This window comes from Microcaecilia unicolor, chromosome 1 (genome assembly GCF_901765095.1).
Source record: "Microcaecilia unicolor chromosome 1, aMicUni1.1, whole genome shotgun sequence".
Lineage (NCBI taxonomy): Eukaryota > Metazoa > Chordata > Amphibia > Gymnophiona > Siphonopidae > Microcaecilia > Microcaecilia unicolor.
In genome coordinates this window covers 187,233,608-187,250,658 of record NC_044031.1, presented here as the reverse complement: position 1 = coordinate 187,250,658, position 17,051 = coordinate 187,233,608, and the positions used below count along the sequence as shown (strand labels likewise).

Below are 17,051 nucleotides of genomic sequence, written 5' to 3'. Positions count from 1 at the left end.
AAAGGGGATCAAAATTAGTGGGGAGGGCTTCTGTTGGTGTGGGATGGGGGGACTGGATGAGAAATCAAGATTGGAGGACCTAATATCTCTTTATGCAGATCCTGACCAATATTCAACCAGGACCAACATAAATGTGTTATATGGGCCCTGACCAAATGTCCTCCAGGACCCAAATAAATTCCAATAGCCAGGAGAAGTCCAGTGAGATCTGGATACTCAATGCCGATGCACGCTGCTGGCTGAATATTGACCAGAAAATCTTTAACAACTGTGGATGGGTGGAATAGATTGCCTTAAGAATTAAAGAACTTGAGTTCTCTTATAGGGTTTAGAAAAGGTTTAGAATAGTTCTCAAATGTTATTTATTTATTAATATGAATGTTCAGGAGTAAGGTATTTTTACATAAGTTATAATATGTTATTTTAAATATTATACATTATCTTGATTGGTATATTGAAGAAGAGGGGTATATAAATGTTCATAAATAGATAGTCATCCTCGTTTTGGATGAGGATAAAGTAGACAGACTTGAAAATGCCTTCATAATGAGTAGATTACTGCAATAGCTTATATGGGGTCCTATGTAAAAAGAAGCTGAAGAGCCCTCATGTACTACAGAATATGGTGGCATGCCTACCTCTGAGTAAGAAGTTGTGGGATCATGTGAATTCAAGCTTTAAGCCTTCAGTGGTTGCCGGTAGAGGCTAGAATTTGTTTCAAAATATTATGGGGCCGATATTCAGACCACGGAAGCTAGCTGAGCTGCCTCCCATGGTTGGCAGCGAACCTGGAAATGCAATGCCGGGCCATATTCTGCAACTGGCATTAAATTTCTGGGTTTTCTTTTTGGTCACTTTGCACATAGCCAATTAAGCTGATAGTCATCGGCTGACTGGCTTAGTTATAGAGGTCAAAGATAGACCTGCTATTTACGCAGGTCTATCTGGCCACTGAACTTAGCTGGTCGGCCAATGAATATTGGCGCTAACTGACTTGGTCTTGCAACATAGCTGGTGACTTGGCTAGCCACTAAGTACTAATATTAAGCTGAGAGAGCTGGCTATCTTGCACTGAATATTGGTGCTTAGCCGGCTTAAGGCTATTTAACTGACCAGGAGCCGTTCCTGTGCGGTTAAATAGTGCATGAATATCAAGCATCATGTCTCATTTTTAAGGCTTTATATCATGAAGAGGCAAGACACTTGAAAGCCTTACTAATACCCAAGGCTTTTTTTGAGGGGGTACTTGGGGGTACTGAGTACCGGCACCTTTTCCATTTTCTGCTAAAATTGACTCATGGTCCCCAAGTTTAATAAAAGAGCTCAGGCTCTACACACCAATTCTGCCTTGCCATAGATTCTGTGACTGGTTGCAGGGGGCCTGGCAAATGTGGAGTGGGTCCCCTCAGAGATCACCGCACCCCAGAAGGGTGGCCTGGCATTTGAGTATCGGCTTCTTTTTTGCTAGAAAAAATGCACTGCTAATACTTTTTAATATATTTATAAATGATTTAGAGATGGGAGTAACTAGCGAGGTAATTAAATTTGCTGATGACACAAAGTTATTCAAAGTCGTTAAATCGCGGCAGGATTGTGAAAAATTACAAGAGGACCTTACGAGACTGGGAGACTGGGCGGCTAAATGGCAGATGATATTTAATGTGAGCAAGTGCAAGGTGATGCATGTGGGAAAAAAGAACCCGAATTATAGCTACGTCATGCAAGGTTCCACGTTAGGAGTTACGGACCAAGAAAGGGATCTGGGTGTCGTCGTCGATAACACACTGAACCTTCTGCTCAGTGTGCTGCTGCGGCTAAGAAAGCGAATAGAATGTTGGGTATTATTAGGAAAGGTATGGAAAACAGGTGTGAGGATGTTATAATGCCGTTGTATCGCTCCATGGTGCGACCGCACCTTGAGTATTGTGTTCAATTCTGGTCGCCGCATCTCAAGAAGATATAGTAGAATTGGAAAAGGTGCAGCGAAGGGCGACTAAAATGATAGCGGGGATGGGACGACTTCCCTATGAAGAAAGACTAAGGAGGCTAGGGCTATACAGCTTGGAGAAGAGACGGCTGAGGGGAGACATGATAGAGGTATATAAAATAATGAGTGGAGTGGAACAGGTGGATGTGAAGCGTCTGTTCACGCTTTCCAAATATACTAGGACTAGGGGGCATGCGATGAAACTACAGTGTAGTAAATTTAAAACAAATTGGAGAAAGTTTTTCTTCACCCAACGTGTAGTTAAACTCTGGAATTCGTTGCCGCAGAAAGTGGTGAAGGCGGTTGGCTTAGCAGAGTTTAAAGAGGGGTTGGACGGTTTCCTAAAGGACAAGTCCATAGACCGCTACTAAACGGACTTGGAAAAATCCAAAATTCCAGGAATAACATGTATAGAATGTTTGTACATTTGGGAAGCTTGCCAGGTGCCCTTGGCCTTGATTGGCCGCTGTCGTAAACAGGATGCTGGGCTCGATGGACCCTTGGTCTTTTCCCAGTATGGCATTACTTATGTACTTATGTACATATATGCCAGCAAGGTCTTTTCAGTACTTGCAGCAGTCTATGGGGTCCAGCTTCAGTGTATGAGGGAATGAGCATTTGCATAAGACACTAGGTTGTAGAACTCAGTGGCACTGAAGTTCCAACAATAGGCAGATTACATGACTTTCTGGAAGAAATGCAAGACATAGCTGTTGGAGAATGCCTTTCAAAAGAAGGGAAATGGAGAGCAATTGAATACATAGAACCTGGGAGATATAGGTGACAGTTTTGCTAGGCTGTGAAGGTGAGTTGAAGGTCAGACAAATGAGGAGTAGCTGGAGGTGAGAAGGGGATGAATGGAGATGGGATGGTTGAAATTAGCACTTGAGGATGTCTGCATTCAAGTGGGCATAAATAAAATAAATAGATAAATATGGACATGGAAATGGAAACACATCTAGGAATTTGAGTTGAGTTATTAAAATTAATACTATTAAACATTTATTAGTGCTACATGGTGAATAGAGTGCTGTACAGACACATGGAAGAGATTTACAGCAGCCATTTGTTGATTACGTAGCTCATTTTCAATAGAGAAAAACATCCAAAAATGTCATAAGGTGGCTGAGGGATGTTTTTCTCTCCAAAACATCCAATTTGCAGTTTTTGACATCCCGATTTGAGAGGTTTTGCTTCGTAGTTTGTTCAAATTTCAGAAGGATGTGTCAGGGAGTGTTTTGGGAGGGACATGGGTGGCACCAAAGACAAACATTTTTCTGCAATAATGGGACAGAATGAAAAGTCTAGGGCCAAAATTAAGATGTCTTTGTCTAGTCCTGTTTCAATCATGACCTAAGTGACCAAATGTGCCCTAAATGACCAAATGACCACCTGAGGGATTAAGGCATAACCCCCTTATTCTCCCAGTGGTCATTAATCCCCTCCCACCCCCCAAAGATGTGAAAGAAACAATACATACCAGCCTCTATAACAGCATCAGATGTTATGGCCAGTCCTATTAGAGCAACAAGCAGGTCTCTGGAGTAGCCCAGTGGTCGATGCAGTGCACTGTACAGAAGGGGACCCAGGCTCATGACTCCTGCAGACATAAGGGCTATTGTAGTGGTGTATAGTTGGTACAGTAGGTTTTTGGTGGGTTTAGAGGGCTCACCATACAATATAAGGGGGGTAACGGTGAGATGTGTACCTGGGACCTTTTATGTCAAGTCTACTGCAGTGCCACTTAGGGTGCCCCACTGCTCTGATGGGATTTCTGTGTGGCCAGTCTACTAAGAATGCTGGCCCCCATACATCCCAATGGCTGTTTTTGTGCATTTTTTCCCTTGGACATTTTTTAATGGTCTAAAAAGAGATGCACTGAGCACAAAAATGTCTAGTAATTGGCCATTCTCAAAACAAAAAGTTGAACGTTTTTCTGTTTTGAAAATGGGCCATGTTCACTACCAGGTTTTGGAAGTTGTTCACAAAACATCCAAAATCAGATTAGACATAATATTGAAAATGCCCCTCCATACTTCCCATCTTTTGGTCTTCACAAAAATTGTAACCATTTCGAATATGTATTAAGTTGATATGGAATTTAAATTAAAGTACATTTTTGTTTAAATTTCTCACATAGAAAATTGCTAATCAAATATCACCACACTGACCATGTTTTGTCCAGATGATGCCACATCTATGAGGTAGAATGCACACACCTGTCTTATATAGGCAAAGAATTGAACTTGGTGAAATTGATGGAGCACATAATCCAGGTTCAGCGTTCAGTAACCATTTGTAAGCCACATTGAGCCTGCAAATAGGCGGGAAAATGTGGGATACAAGTGCAGCAAATAAATAAATAAATAAATTCTCAGTGCCTGTCAGTTAATATCATTAAAAATGCTACTTATGGAATAATTACAGTTTCTACTGATACTGAATATTTTATTTTATTTTATTTATTATTTTTATTTTTTATTTAAGGCTCAATGTGGCTTACAATACATCTTGAAAAATAGAAGACATTAGAAATAGACATGGTAGTATACACTGTCTTTATTATTTCACCCTGTTGTGTAAATATAGATCAGAAAGCTATCAGTTCTATGAATGGGAAAAGAAGTTAATTCATATTCAGAGTATGTCACTTCCCATAAACAGTGGACAATTCCTTGATAAATGTGATTTCCTCTCCCTGATGCAGATCTTGATGGGGTTTGCCCTATGGAAGTTTGCCTAGAAAGACCGTTCCAAGGAGTGAAGAAAAAACAGCTATGGATTTTTCTGTTCTGTGGGATTTTGAGGTAAATTTAAGTATGACACCAGTTTCTCTAAGGCTGAAGTTTGGTGTAGTAGTCACACAACAGCCCTAAGACAATTACTTGCTACATGAGACTAGCTACAAGTCATTAGCCCTATTATTAATTAGGGTCAATTCATCCCTGGCAGCTTTGACCTCTAGGAGAGAAAAGAAGCTAATATCAGTCTTCTCAAATATTTAGAAGGTCATTTAGAAGAGTTGGTGTGGTATCTATACATGTCAACAGTGGTATTTACACATGTAGGCAGTGCCACTTTGTACACATGTAGACAAGCATGAGATACATAGATTTTAAAGGAGTGTTCATGGCAGTCCGAAAAGCCTTTATATGTATTTCCTATTTTACAGTGGGAGTCCACATATATTCTTATAAACTCCCCTATAGGGGTTTACACCTACTGCAAGGCTGGTATAAGTGTTAGCTACCTGCTCATTTGGACTGCGGACTCATCAGTGATCAAGGGGACACCTTTGCTTACCTCAGTGGTGTCTAATATCACTTTAAAAATACAACTAATAAATAAGGGAACAGCTATTTGACTCGGTTCCTTTACTGGCTCTCTTAGTGCATTCAGTCTTGTGAAACCTGTCACTTAAATATACACATGGTGGCAAATGCACATGCATGTTCTGAAATTAGCACCTGCACATGCATTTCATGTTCTGAAATTAGCACCTGCTCATGCATTCCTGGCACTCACATGTGTAAAGCTCTATGTAATGCCACTTATATGCAAAAAAAAAAGGAACCCTAGAGTTTTTTGCCATTTTCTCAGCAACCGCTTTGAATTTCAATGAGAAATTTTACCATACTTATTCAGTTATCATACTTACATATTACTATTAAACAACATTTAATTCTCTTAAGCTATGTTGATGTGACTGACATTTTAGCACGTTAAAAATGTTTGAGCTAAAAACACAGCGAAATAACTTCATTCAAATGATACAATTAACAATGCATCAGAATTTCGCAGTCACTTTGAATGGTCGAAGTATCCACCCCTAGCTTTAACAGAGACCTATAGTCACTTTGGGGAGTTTTTAACAGCCTTATCAATCGTTCCCTGTGGCAGGCTGTCCCAGGTCATCTGCATGATCCCTTGAGCTTTATGATTTTTGCAGCTTTGGGTGGAACTTGTGATAGGCCTCCAACATTCCTCCTCAGACAAAATCTATGTCATGGTGAAGTCATTGACACCCTGGGGGGGGGGGGTTCAACTAATGGTTTGTTTACAGTGCAAACATTGTGAAAGTGTGAAAATCGCTGGGGTGGTCATGCTAAAAACTCTGTAACTTCACCCTATTTAAAGATAATCTCATTCCATTCAGCAATAAATGTAAATAGCATAGGCGTAGACTGGGGGGGGCGAGGGGGGCAGTGCCCCCCAAACGACGCGAGGCGCTGCCGCGCCATTAGTTAAAAAAAAAAAAAAAAAAGTGTAAAAAAAAAAAAAAAAACACATGCAGGCACGCGCTCCTCTCCGTCCGATTGCTTCCCTGCCCTCTCTATCTGCGTCCCGCCTTCCTCTGACGTCATTTCCTTTCGGGCGGGACGCAGACAGAGAGGGCAGGAAGCCAAGCGGACGGAGAGGAGCGTCTCTCGTCTACTCCTCTCTCTTCCTCCCTCCCTCCGGCGCAGGCAGCAGTCTTTTCCAGCGTTCCTGGCAGCGGTAGCGTTGTACACGCTGCCTTTGGCTCTGCCCCGAAGCCTTCTCTTCAAGTTCCTGTTCCCGCAATAGGTGGGAACAGGAACTTGAAGAGAAGGCTTCCGGGGCAGACCGAAGGCAGCGGGTAATCGCTACAGCTGCCAGGAACGCTGGAAAAGACTGCTGCCTGCGCCGGAGGGAGGGAGGGAGGAAGAGAGGGGGTAAACGGAGTCACCATCTTGGACCTCGCGCGGGGGGGAGGGGTGGGGAGATGGATAGTACTGGGATGGGGTGGGGAGCAGAGGGAGGAGCAAGAGATGGATGGTGACTGGGAGGGTGGGAAGCAGTGGGAAGGGAGCAGAGATGGATGGGACTGGGAGGGTGGGAAGCAGTGGGAAGGAGCAGGAGATGGATGGGACTGGGAGGGGGGGAAGCAGTGGGAAGGAGCAGGAGATGGATGGGACTGGAGGGGTGGGAAGGAGCAAGAGATGGATGGGACTGGGAGGGGTGGGGGGGGGGCAGAGGGAAGGACCAGGAATTGGATTGGACTGGGAAGGAGGTGAGCAGAGGGAAGGAGCAGGAGATGGATGGGACTGGGAGGGGTGGGGAGCAGCGGGAAGGAGCAGAGATGGTTGGGACTGGGGGGGGTGGGGAGCAGAGGGAAGGAGCAAGAGATGGATGGACTGCGAGGGGTGGGGAGCAGAGGGATGGACCAGGAGATGGATGGGATTTGGAGAGGTCAGGCACAGCAGAGGGAAGGAGCAAGAGATGGATGGGACGGAGGGATGGTGAGCAGAGGGAAGGAACAGAAGATGGATGGGACTGGGAAGGGTGGGGAGCAGAGGGAAGGAGCAAGAGATGGATGGGACTGGGAGGGTTGGGGAGCAGAAGGGAAGCCTACTGGAAAGAAGACACTGCATAAAACAGAAGACACTGGGATCAAAGCGAATAGAAAAAACTACATGATCAGACAACAAAGGTAAATAATAGTTTATTTTATTCATATTTATTAATTGAAATGTCAGCTTTTGAAATGTGCCTCTGTGATATTTGCCTGTAAATTTCATTTCCTTCCTCCATATTAGCATATTCATTTGCATATGTATATATGCAAATGATATGCTAATATGCTCCGCCCATTTTTGCCCCCCAAATGAAACAGTCAAACTACGCCTATGGTAAATAGTAACAACAAATAAAGCTGTAAAGTTTCACATTGAAATTCCAAGCAGTTGCTGAGAAAACAGCACAAAACTCAAGGGGTTTACTTTTTTGGCCGTACCACTGTGTATAGACAGATAGATATAGATAGATCTCTTTATTATCGTTTGTACAGAATGCTACTTTTTTTAATGATGTGTAAGTTGGTGAGATTGATGCTCTTGTACATTTGCTGACTCCTTATATGTATTTTACAAAAGGCTTCCTGTTCAGCAAAGTCTACAACTTTGAATGTAGCTGCAAAAACCTCAGAAAGGTGGTATATCAAGTCCCATTTTCCCTTTCCCCTTTTCTAAAATGCTTGTAGAATTGTGGCTATGCTGAAGAATTTTCTTTTAGCTCAAATACGCTTCCTTCACCTCACTTTATAATCATGTCAGGTGGAATATATTTGGCCCGGGTTTCCAGGATGGTATGTTTGAACAGCATCCACGCCTGATATAAATTTTGTGACCTTCACAGCTGCTCCTCTTAAGTTTTTTTTTTCATCGTTCTTCTCATTTTATCATAGTCTCCTTTTTGAAAGTTAAATGCTAACGTGTTGGATTTCCTGTGTGTACTTACTCCAAAGCCAATATCAAATCTGATCATATTATGATTACTGTTATCAAGTGGCCCCAGCACCATTACCTCCTGCACCAGATCATGTGCTCCACTAAGGACTAGGTCTAGAATTTTTCATCCGCTTAAGTTATTTTCATGCCTAACTTTAGGTGCGAGTATTTACGCCTACCAAAAGCTGATATATATACTCACATCTGACTACTATCAGTTAGATGCAGAAATAGAAGTATTCTGTAACTCTGTGCTCAACCCACCCATGCCTCTCCCTTGGTCACACCCTTTTGGAGTTGCATGGAATAGAAGTTAGGTGCTCGGTTTACAGAATAGGGGCATAAATCAGTTATGTGCATAACTGCTAATTAATGCCAATTAGTGCTTGTTAATGTAAAAATAATTTACGGCGAGGCACCAGGATACATGACAGACCTCATCGACCTGCCAGCCAGAAACACCATAAAATCTACACAAATCATACCTAAATCTTCAGTACCCAAGCAACAAAGGACTCAAATACAAATACATCTACGCAACGAGCTTTTCCTATTTAAGCGCACAACTATGGAACGCACTGCCAAAAGCAGTAAAAACTACGCTCGACCATCTAGACTTCCGGAAAGCACTAAAGACAGACCTGTTCAGAAGAGCGTACCCCACCGTCTCAACATAAAATACCTGGACACCTACGTCATAATGAAACCAAAGACCTTAATGAACATTACTTGATTCCTTCCTCCCCTCTCCCTCTCTAAGACCCCCCAATCCAACCTATCATACATGTTCTTCATCCCACTACAATATCACTTTGTATTATTCACACCATGTATTTGTTCATACCGGAATTGGCTATCGCCGTTAACGGTAATATGTGAGCCACATTGAGCCTGGAATAGGTGGGAAAATATGGGATACAAATGTAACAAATAAGAATTAGTAGTAGTAGTACTCATCTCCAATTAAGTTAGCACCAATTAGCTAATTGGGTTGTATAGGAAACTATTCTATAACTGGGCGCACATCTTGCACACCCAACTTCAGGTGCCACATAGAATTCGGGGGATACTGCAGCTTGCTCGGGAACTAGCAGTTAGCTTTCTCACACCAATAAATGACTTTTTTTTATTTCTGAGTGGTGTATATTTCTTTATTAGTTTCTCATGGAGCCATGGTGAATAAGTAATTCAGAGAGTATGTAAATGGGGTAGTGTGGGGTTTGAAAGTGCACAGGTTTATTTATTTATTTATTTATTTGTCATCGTGTTCACATTATAGACCTACTCTGAAAAATTCCTATTTTTTTCTATTGGGAGCTAATATCGTCAGAGGAACTTTGCATGTTGAAAAAGGCATAATCAGATTCCTGCATAGGAAAATGAAGCAATTAATGCATTCCCTAGCTTGGTATAAGGCAGCCCCAAATAATTAAATAGGCCATATATTTTCTCTTTGTGCATCCATAGTATTGACCATTGATTTTGCTAATTCTTCTGTAGAATTCAATATGAATTTCAAGAAAATCACCTTTTTTCACTTTTCATGTGAAAGATTTGTCACTAAATCCTACTGTAAAGATTTTCATGAAAAAGGTTGATATATTGTAAAATCACTTATGGAATACATTTTCTTCTTACATGCCCATTAATTGATTGGCAACTCACTGAAACTCCCTTGACTTCAGTGGAACTGCTTTAGGTTTCTATGGCAATATCCAAGAAGCTATGAGGTGTTGTAGATAGGGGTTTTCAACCCGAGTCCTCAGGACATACCAAGCCAGTCTGGTTTTCAAGATATCCACAATGAATACGTAGGAGATAAATCTCCAAGCACTGGCCTTTGTTGTATGCAAATCTATCTCATGTATTGTATGGTATCTTGAAAACCTGGCTGACTGCATGTGTCCCAGGATTGGATTGGAGAATCCTTGTTGTAGTTGACAACTCCTTCAAGAGATGTCTTGTAACATAACCAGTTAATCACTCATCCTTGCAGTTTGTCATTGAGAAATCCTCAGCTTTAATTTTGTTTATTTTTTAGGGTATGCAAAATATTCTGCTCTCTTTATGGCTACTACATAATCAACGTGCAATTGGCTGTTACAGTATAGGCAGCCACTGTCATATTTTCTGGTTGGAATTGGTGTATTTGGGTATAGTCTGATGTAGTATAAGAACGTAAGTACATTTCATAACATCACCGCTTTATGTTTCTAGCACGCACTGTTAATAATTTTATAATGACATACCATGCTTAGGTGAACTTATATTTGAAGAGGTGTAACAATTCATTCTAGGGTGAGTTTTGGTATTATTCCTAAAGCATCTTCTGCTCAACTAATTTAATAATTTCATAGGGGTTTTTTTTTTGAATATTTGATGCCAAAGTCATTCTATTCCAAATTTCAGTCAAACATATTAAATACTGGTAGCAGTGAATGACTTCAGTTTCACATTGATGGTAATTGATTAAATAAAACATGTACAGAAATATGGCTGAATTAGCACAGATAAAAGATCAGAGGGTATTATGATGTCATTGAATATTTTGAAAGCTGTTCTATCATTGGCAGTGCAGTAATCAGATAAGGAAACTAGTCACCCCTCATTTATTTGTTCTGTTCATGTTACCCTTGTGCAATATATGTAGGTGCACTTTTCAAATGTAATACTGATGCACTAAAGAGTTTTATCACATTTTGTGTCAGTAGGGACACATGTTTAGGTCATATATCTTGGAATATAAATTCACCAGAAATTAGCACAGGAATCGTTTGCCATCTCTCCAGTATATAACACCATGGGACCTATGCAATAAACATAGAAACATACAAATGTAGAAAACGATGGCAGATAAAGATTATCTGCTGAATTCTATATAGCATGCCTAGAGATCCACACCAAAATACAGGCATATTCTATAACAACATGCATAACTTATTGGCTAATCAGCTTTAATAACAGCACTTAAGCAATAATGAGCACTAATTGGCAATAATTAGAATTTACGCACACAACTGCTAAGCGTATTCTGTAATGAACTGTGCCCTAAATTCTAATGTGCGTGGTTCAAAGGGACGTGGCTATGGTGGGGAAATGGGTGTTTCATGGGCATTACAAAACTTACGCACGTAGTTATAGAATATGGCCCAGTGTGCATAAATCTGTGTGCAGTGATTTGCACCACATTTTCATTGGTGTATAAATGGAGGCACGTAGTTTTAGGCACTGGGATATCAACTAAGCATATTCTATATACCGCACCTAAATCTAGGTGCCACTTATAGAATTTGCTTAGGTGAAATGTTGGCCGCATGGATTTTTAGGCACTTTATGTAGAATCTGGCTTTATATGGCTATCCAATCTGCTCATCTAAACCACCTACTAAGGGGGGAAGTTATCAATGTGGTCTACTATTAGGATGGATTATTTTAGCACAAGTTGTGCTATTTTAGAACATGATCCCATTGGATCCTATGCTAAAATAGCACAACTTTCTGTGTTGCCATTGTAGTTATTTGACCAATGTTCTATTGGCTTATTCAGAATATGTTTGTTTGTGTCAACAAATCATCAATAAAAAATTGTTAAAACTTAAATAGCACAACTTCTGGAGAAACCCCCACCTTAACTGTAGTCCACATTGATAACATAACCTCCCCCTAAGTTGAAACATAGAAATGTAGAAACGATGGCAGATAAAGATTGTTCAATCTCTTTCTCTCCCTCAGCGTTCTTCTATGCTTGTCCAGAGGTTTTTTTCAATTCAGATACAATCTTCATCTCCACCACCTTTACTGGGAGGCCATCCCAAGCCTCTACAACCCTTTCTGTAAAGAAGAAGATTTTCATCAGATTTTTTTAAAATCTATCCCCTTTCATCTTCACTCGTGTATTGGATGCACACCAAAAATGAAATTACTGTAAGAGCCATGCAGTAGCCGGGCGGTAACTCCATTTTGGTGCACGTTGGGCATGCATAGATGCTTACGCAGCTTAGTAAAGGGCCCCTTATTAAAACGGTTCCCTTTATTCTGGAATTCCTCTTTACTTAAGTAAGGACCCTGTTTACAAAGGTGCGCTAGCATTTCTAGCACACACTAAAAATTAGCATGTGCCAACCATGTAGATGCCCAGAATATTCTTATTGGCGTCTACATGGTTAGCACACACTAAAAAACACTAGTGCGCCTTTGTAAACAGGACCCTAAGCTATTAATTCCATCTTGTCCTAGTAAGGTGCTCTGCTCCCAATCTCAAATCAATTAGTAATCCCTTCTAATTATCCTGCAAAAGCAGATTCCATGAGAAATTCTGAGGGGCATCCCCCCCTAACTCCTACCCTCTGGATTTCCCTTCCATATGAGCTGTATATGAAATATGATTTGAACAATTTAAAATCATTTTTTTCAGATTGCTTTTGTGGGATCATGATTGGCTCAGTCGGTTAGATGTAATGGTAGTTTGGCTGTATATTACATGTTACGCTTAATGAATGTATGATGGATTTTTTGAATGGTTTCATTGTGATTATAACGATGGAGATTACTTCCCAGCTTATTTTTGAAAGAGAAAAACGCCTACAGTGCGACCTAACTCGGGAGATAGACGTTTGTCTCGCAAAGGCGCCCAAATCGGTATAATCAAAAGCCGATTTTGGGCGTTTCCAACTGCACTCCATCGCAGGGAAACGAATATAAGTTGACGGGGCGTGTCGGAGGTATGGTGGAGCAGAACTGGGGCGTGGTTATCAGCCGAGGAGAGATGGGCGTCTTTAGCTGATAATCGAAAAAAAAAGGCGTTTTTACTGCAATTTTGGGTCACTTTTTTTGGACCCTTTTTTTTTCACGAACAAGTCCCAAAAAAGTGCTCAACTGCCCAGATGACCACTGGAGGGAATCGGGGATGACCTCCCCGGACTCCCCCAGTGATCACTAACACCCCTCCCACCAAAAAAACCCACTTTAAAACTTTTTTTCCAGCCTGTATGCCAGCCTCAAATGCCATACCCACCTCCATGACAGCAGAATGTGTTTGATCCTGTCACAGCCTTTCCCTGGGTTCAGATGTGCTCTCGGGTGCACTACAGGGTCACATCAGCATTGCATTGTGGTGGGTGTAGGGTATTGGGCTCCGTGATTTCATTAGCTTGTGTTACAGTCTCACGATGTTGGTATTGTAGGCTCTTCTCCCATGGTGCATTTCCCCCTGCCTACTGGGTCAAGTGTGCCCTGTTGTGTTTCCTGTTGTAGTCCATGCAGTAGTGGCCATTTTGTAAGCCAGTTTTAGTTCCCTTTCCTGTGTTAGCCACGTTAGACAACTAGTTCTTCCCTTGAATGAGGCTGAAAGAGGGCATTGTACAGCATTCTGCCAGCTCTGACCTACTGCTCATCTCAGTACCAGGGAGACTCGTTGCCAGTGGGGCCAACCTCTGATCTGCAGTTAACTGTGAGTAAAGGCGGTTATTCCAATAAAGGACGTATTCGGAGAGATTAGTCTTCAAGGTGTCAACTGGTGTGCCAATGTTATATAGCAGCAACCAGTCCTAGAGGCCTGCGTGTATGGCAGGTCCCTGGAGCACTTTTAGTGGGTACCGCAGTGCACTTCAGCCAGGTGGCCCCAGGCCCATCCCCCCCCACCTGTAACACTTGTGCTGGTAAATGGAGGCCTCCAAAACCCACTGTACCCACATGTAGGTGCCCCCTTCACCCCTAAGAGCTATGGTAGTGTTGTACATTTGTGGGTAGTGGGTTTTGGGGGAGGGGGGTTGGGAGCTCAGCACCATGGTAAGGGAGCTATGCATGTGGGAGCTTTTTCTGAAGTCCACCGCACTGACCTAGGTGCCCATTTGGTGTCCTGGCATATCAGGGGGCCAGTGTACTACCAATCCTGGCCCCTCCCATTGACCAAATGGCTCAGATTAGGACGTTTTTGAGCTGGGCGTTTTTTAGTTTCCATTATCGTTAAAAAAAAACAAACGCCCAGCTCAAAAACGTCCATTTTTTCAAAAATACGGTTCGGCCCGCCCCCTTTACGGACCCGTTCTCGGCGATAAACGCCCATGGAGATAGGCGTTTCCGTTTCGATTATGCCCTCCAACGTATATTGTTTTTACATATTTTGGAGTTGACTACATGTCAAGGTGGTTATTTGGTACATTGCATTGATTTATTTATAATTTGCAACAAAATTAGAAGTCACCGCTTGTTAAATACAAAAAAAAGGTCATACAGGGAATCAAGAAAAAGAATACAAGAATTTAAACAAACTCCTCCTTAGGTCACTAATAAAGGGGAAGTAGATTGAAACTTACAGGAGATAGCCTAAGAAAATAATCAAAGGAAAGGCCCTAAACTGAAATTAACCCATCTTATACTATCAATGATTGTTCTATGAAGTTAATGTCCCATTCGAGATACTTCTTCATATCTAGAGAGATGTGGTAGCCATGTTAGTCCACTCTTATAGGTAATCAATAGAAATAAAATAAACAGAGAAAAGAAAATGATACCTTTTTATTGGACTAACGTTAGTATATTTTTTGATTAGCTTTTGAAAGGTAACCCTTCTTCATCAGATCCAAAATAATTACTACTACTACTACTATTTAGCATTTCTATAGCGCTACAAGGCATACGCAGCGCTGTACAAACATGTCTAATAAAGAAAGGTTACCTTCGAAAGCTAATCAAAAAATGTACTGTTAGTCCAATAAAAAGGTATCATTTTCTTTTCTGTTTTATTTTATTTCTATTGATTATCTTCATACCTATGAAAGGTCTCGGATGTTGTGGGTCAAAAAATGCTTACTTCAACCCTGAATATCAGACCAGACATTTACATGGATATGCTAGTAAAAAAAGATGTGCCCAAAGGACAAGTTTCAACTCTTATAGCCAAAAATAATACTCTTCTCTCTACATACCTTAGTCACATCTGGGTAAACCCAGACTTTTGTGCCACAAAATAAGCTCTGTGAGTTACAAAAAAACATTCTTACAACTACAGTTAAATCCTGTTCGAATACAAAAGACACATATGAGCTGCATATTGAATATGATTAGAAACATTTAAACCTTTTCTTTTTCGGGTTAGCTTTTATCATTATTGGCTCATTCGGTAGATGGAGTGGTAGTTTGGCTGTATATTACTATTACGTTTGATGAATATATGATGGGATTTTTTGATTATTTATGGATTATAGGGGGCCTTTTACTAAAACCGTGTAAGCCTCTATGCACACCCAACGCACGCCAAAATGGAGTTACCACCCAGCTACCACATAGCTCATGCGGTAAATTTCATTTTTGCCGCACGTCCCGATACATGCATCCAAAATTATTTTCAGATGCATGTATTGGGCGCGTGCCAAGTGGCATTTGACGTGCATAGGTCATTACCGCCAGGTTACCGCGTGAGACTTTACTGCTAGGCCAATGGCTGGCGGTGAGGTCTCAGACCCAAAATGGACACACAGCAATTTTCATTTTGCCGCATGTCCATTTTCAGCAAAAATTTTAAAAAGGCTTTTTTTTTACAGGTGCGCTGAAAAATGATTCTGCACACGCCCAAAATATGCGTCTACAACTACCGCAGGCCATTTTTCAGTGCGCCTTTGTAAAAGGGCTCCATAATGATAGAGATTATTTTGGGTCCTGTTTACTAGTTGCGCTGTAGGCGTGCTAACATTTTTAGCGTGTGCTAAAAAATTAGCGTGGCACTAACACTAGAGAACACTCACAGGAATATATGGGGTGTTTCTAGCATTAGCACACACTAAAAAACGCTGGCGTGCCTTAGTACACAGGGCCCTTTGTATTTTGTTGTTATATATGTTGGGTTGGCTATATGTCAATGGTGGTCATTAGTATATTACATTTGTTTTTTATGGGTTTTGGTATTGTTATTATGGTATTGACAGATCTTTGCCGAACTATCTTGTAAACCACTTTGATTAGGTTTCTCCTAAAGGGTCAGTATATCAAAAGTTGTTAATAAATTATTTAAAAATAATATCTAGGAAACTTATCCCCAAACATTTACATTTAGTAATTTGTGAGAGTAATTTTTCTATGAAAAATACACTTAAACTTTTGAAAATTCAAAAGTATACATATTAGCATGCTTTCCTTACTGAAAGAAAAACTGGTATGTGCATGTCTCATCTTTCCTTTCCAAATTCTGTTGCTAATATTGATTACTATTTTGTGTCCTCTGCAGAATGGCAGCAGGTGTTCATGAAAGCACAGGGGATTCTGATGATGCAACTACAATTTTAGTTGGAAGATGTTTACAAGCTGGGATTATCTTGTTGGCAATCCAGAAACAGCAGACAACAAGTTTGCCTCAATCACACAAGCTTTAGGGTAACCAGCAGAATGTTCTATTTTGGGAAGTTCTCAGGGGTCAGTTTTCAAAGCAAGTTATCTGGGTAGTTGTGTCTCCAACCTGGATAATTTTCACTGACTGGACCCAACCTGGATATTTAGTGGTACTACCCAGTAGTTCTGCTGAATATATCTGTACAGACCACTGCGGCACTAGCTGGTTAGTGCTGGGGTGGAACAGAACTGTCCAAAGTTTAGTCGAGGCTGAATGAGAGTTATTCCAGGCATTTCTGTACCAGAAACATGACGGCAGATAAAGGCCATATGACCCATCCAGTCTGCCCATCCTCTGTAACCCCCAATTCTACCTGTTCGTAGTGATCCCACATGCTTATCCCATGCCTTTTAAATTCTGGAACAGTCTTCGACTCCACCACCTCCACCGGGAGGCCATTCCACGCCTCCACCACCCTTTCTGTGAAATAATA

At 41.2% G+C, this 17,051-nt stretch overlaps 1 protein-coding gene across 1 annotated transcript in view; it reads left to right on the top strand.

Annotated features, from left to right (window-relative positions):
* The window catches only part of LOC115472425 (transmembrane channel-like protein 2), a 143,002-nt gene that overhangs the window by 44,851 nt on the left and 81,100 nt on the right, over window positions 1-17,051 (top strand). Inside the window, 1 exon segment of the mRNA XM_030206743.1 lies at window positions 16,457-16,546. Within this exon segment, the coding sequence (XP_030062603.1) occupies window positions 16,457-16,546 (90 nt within the window).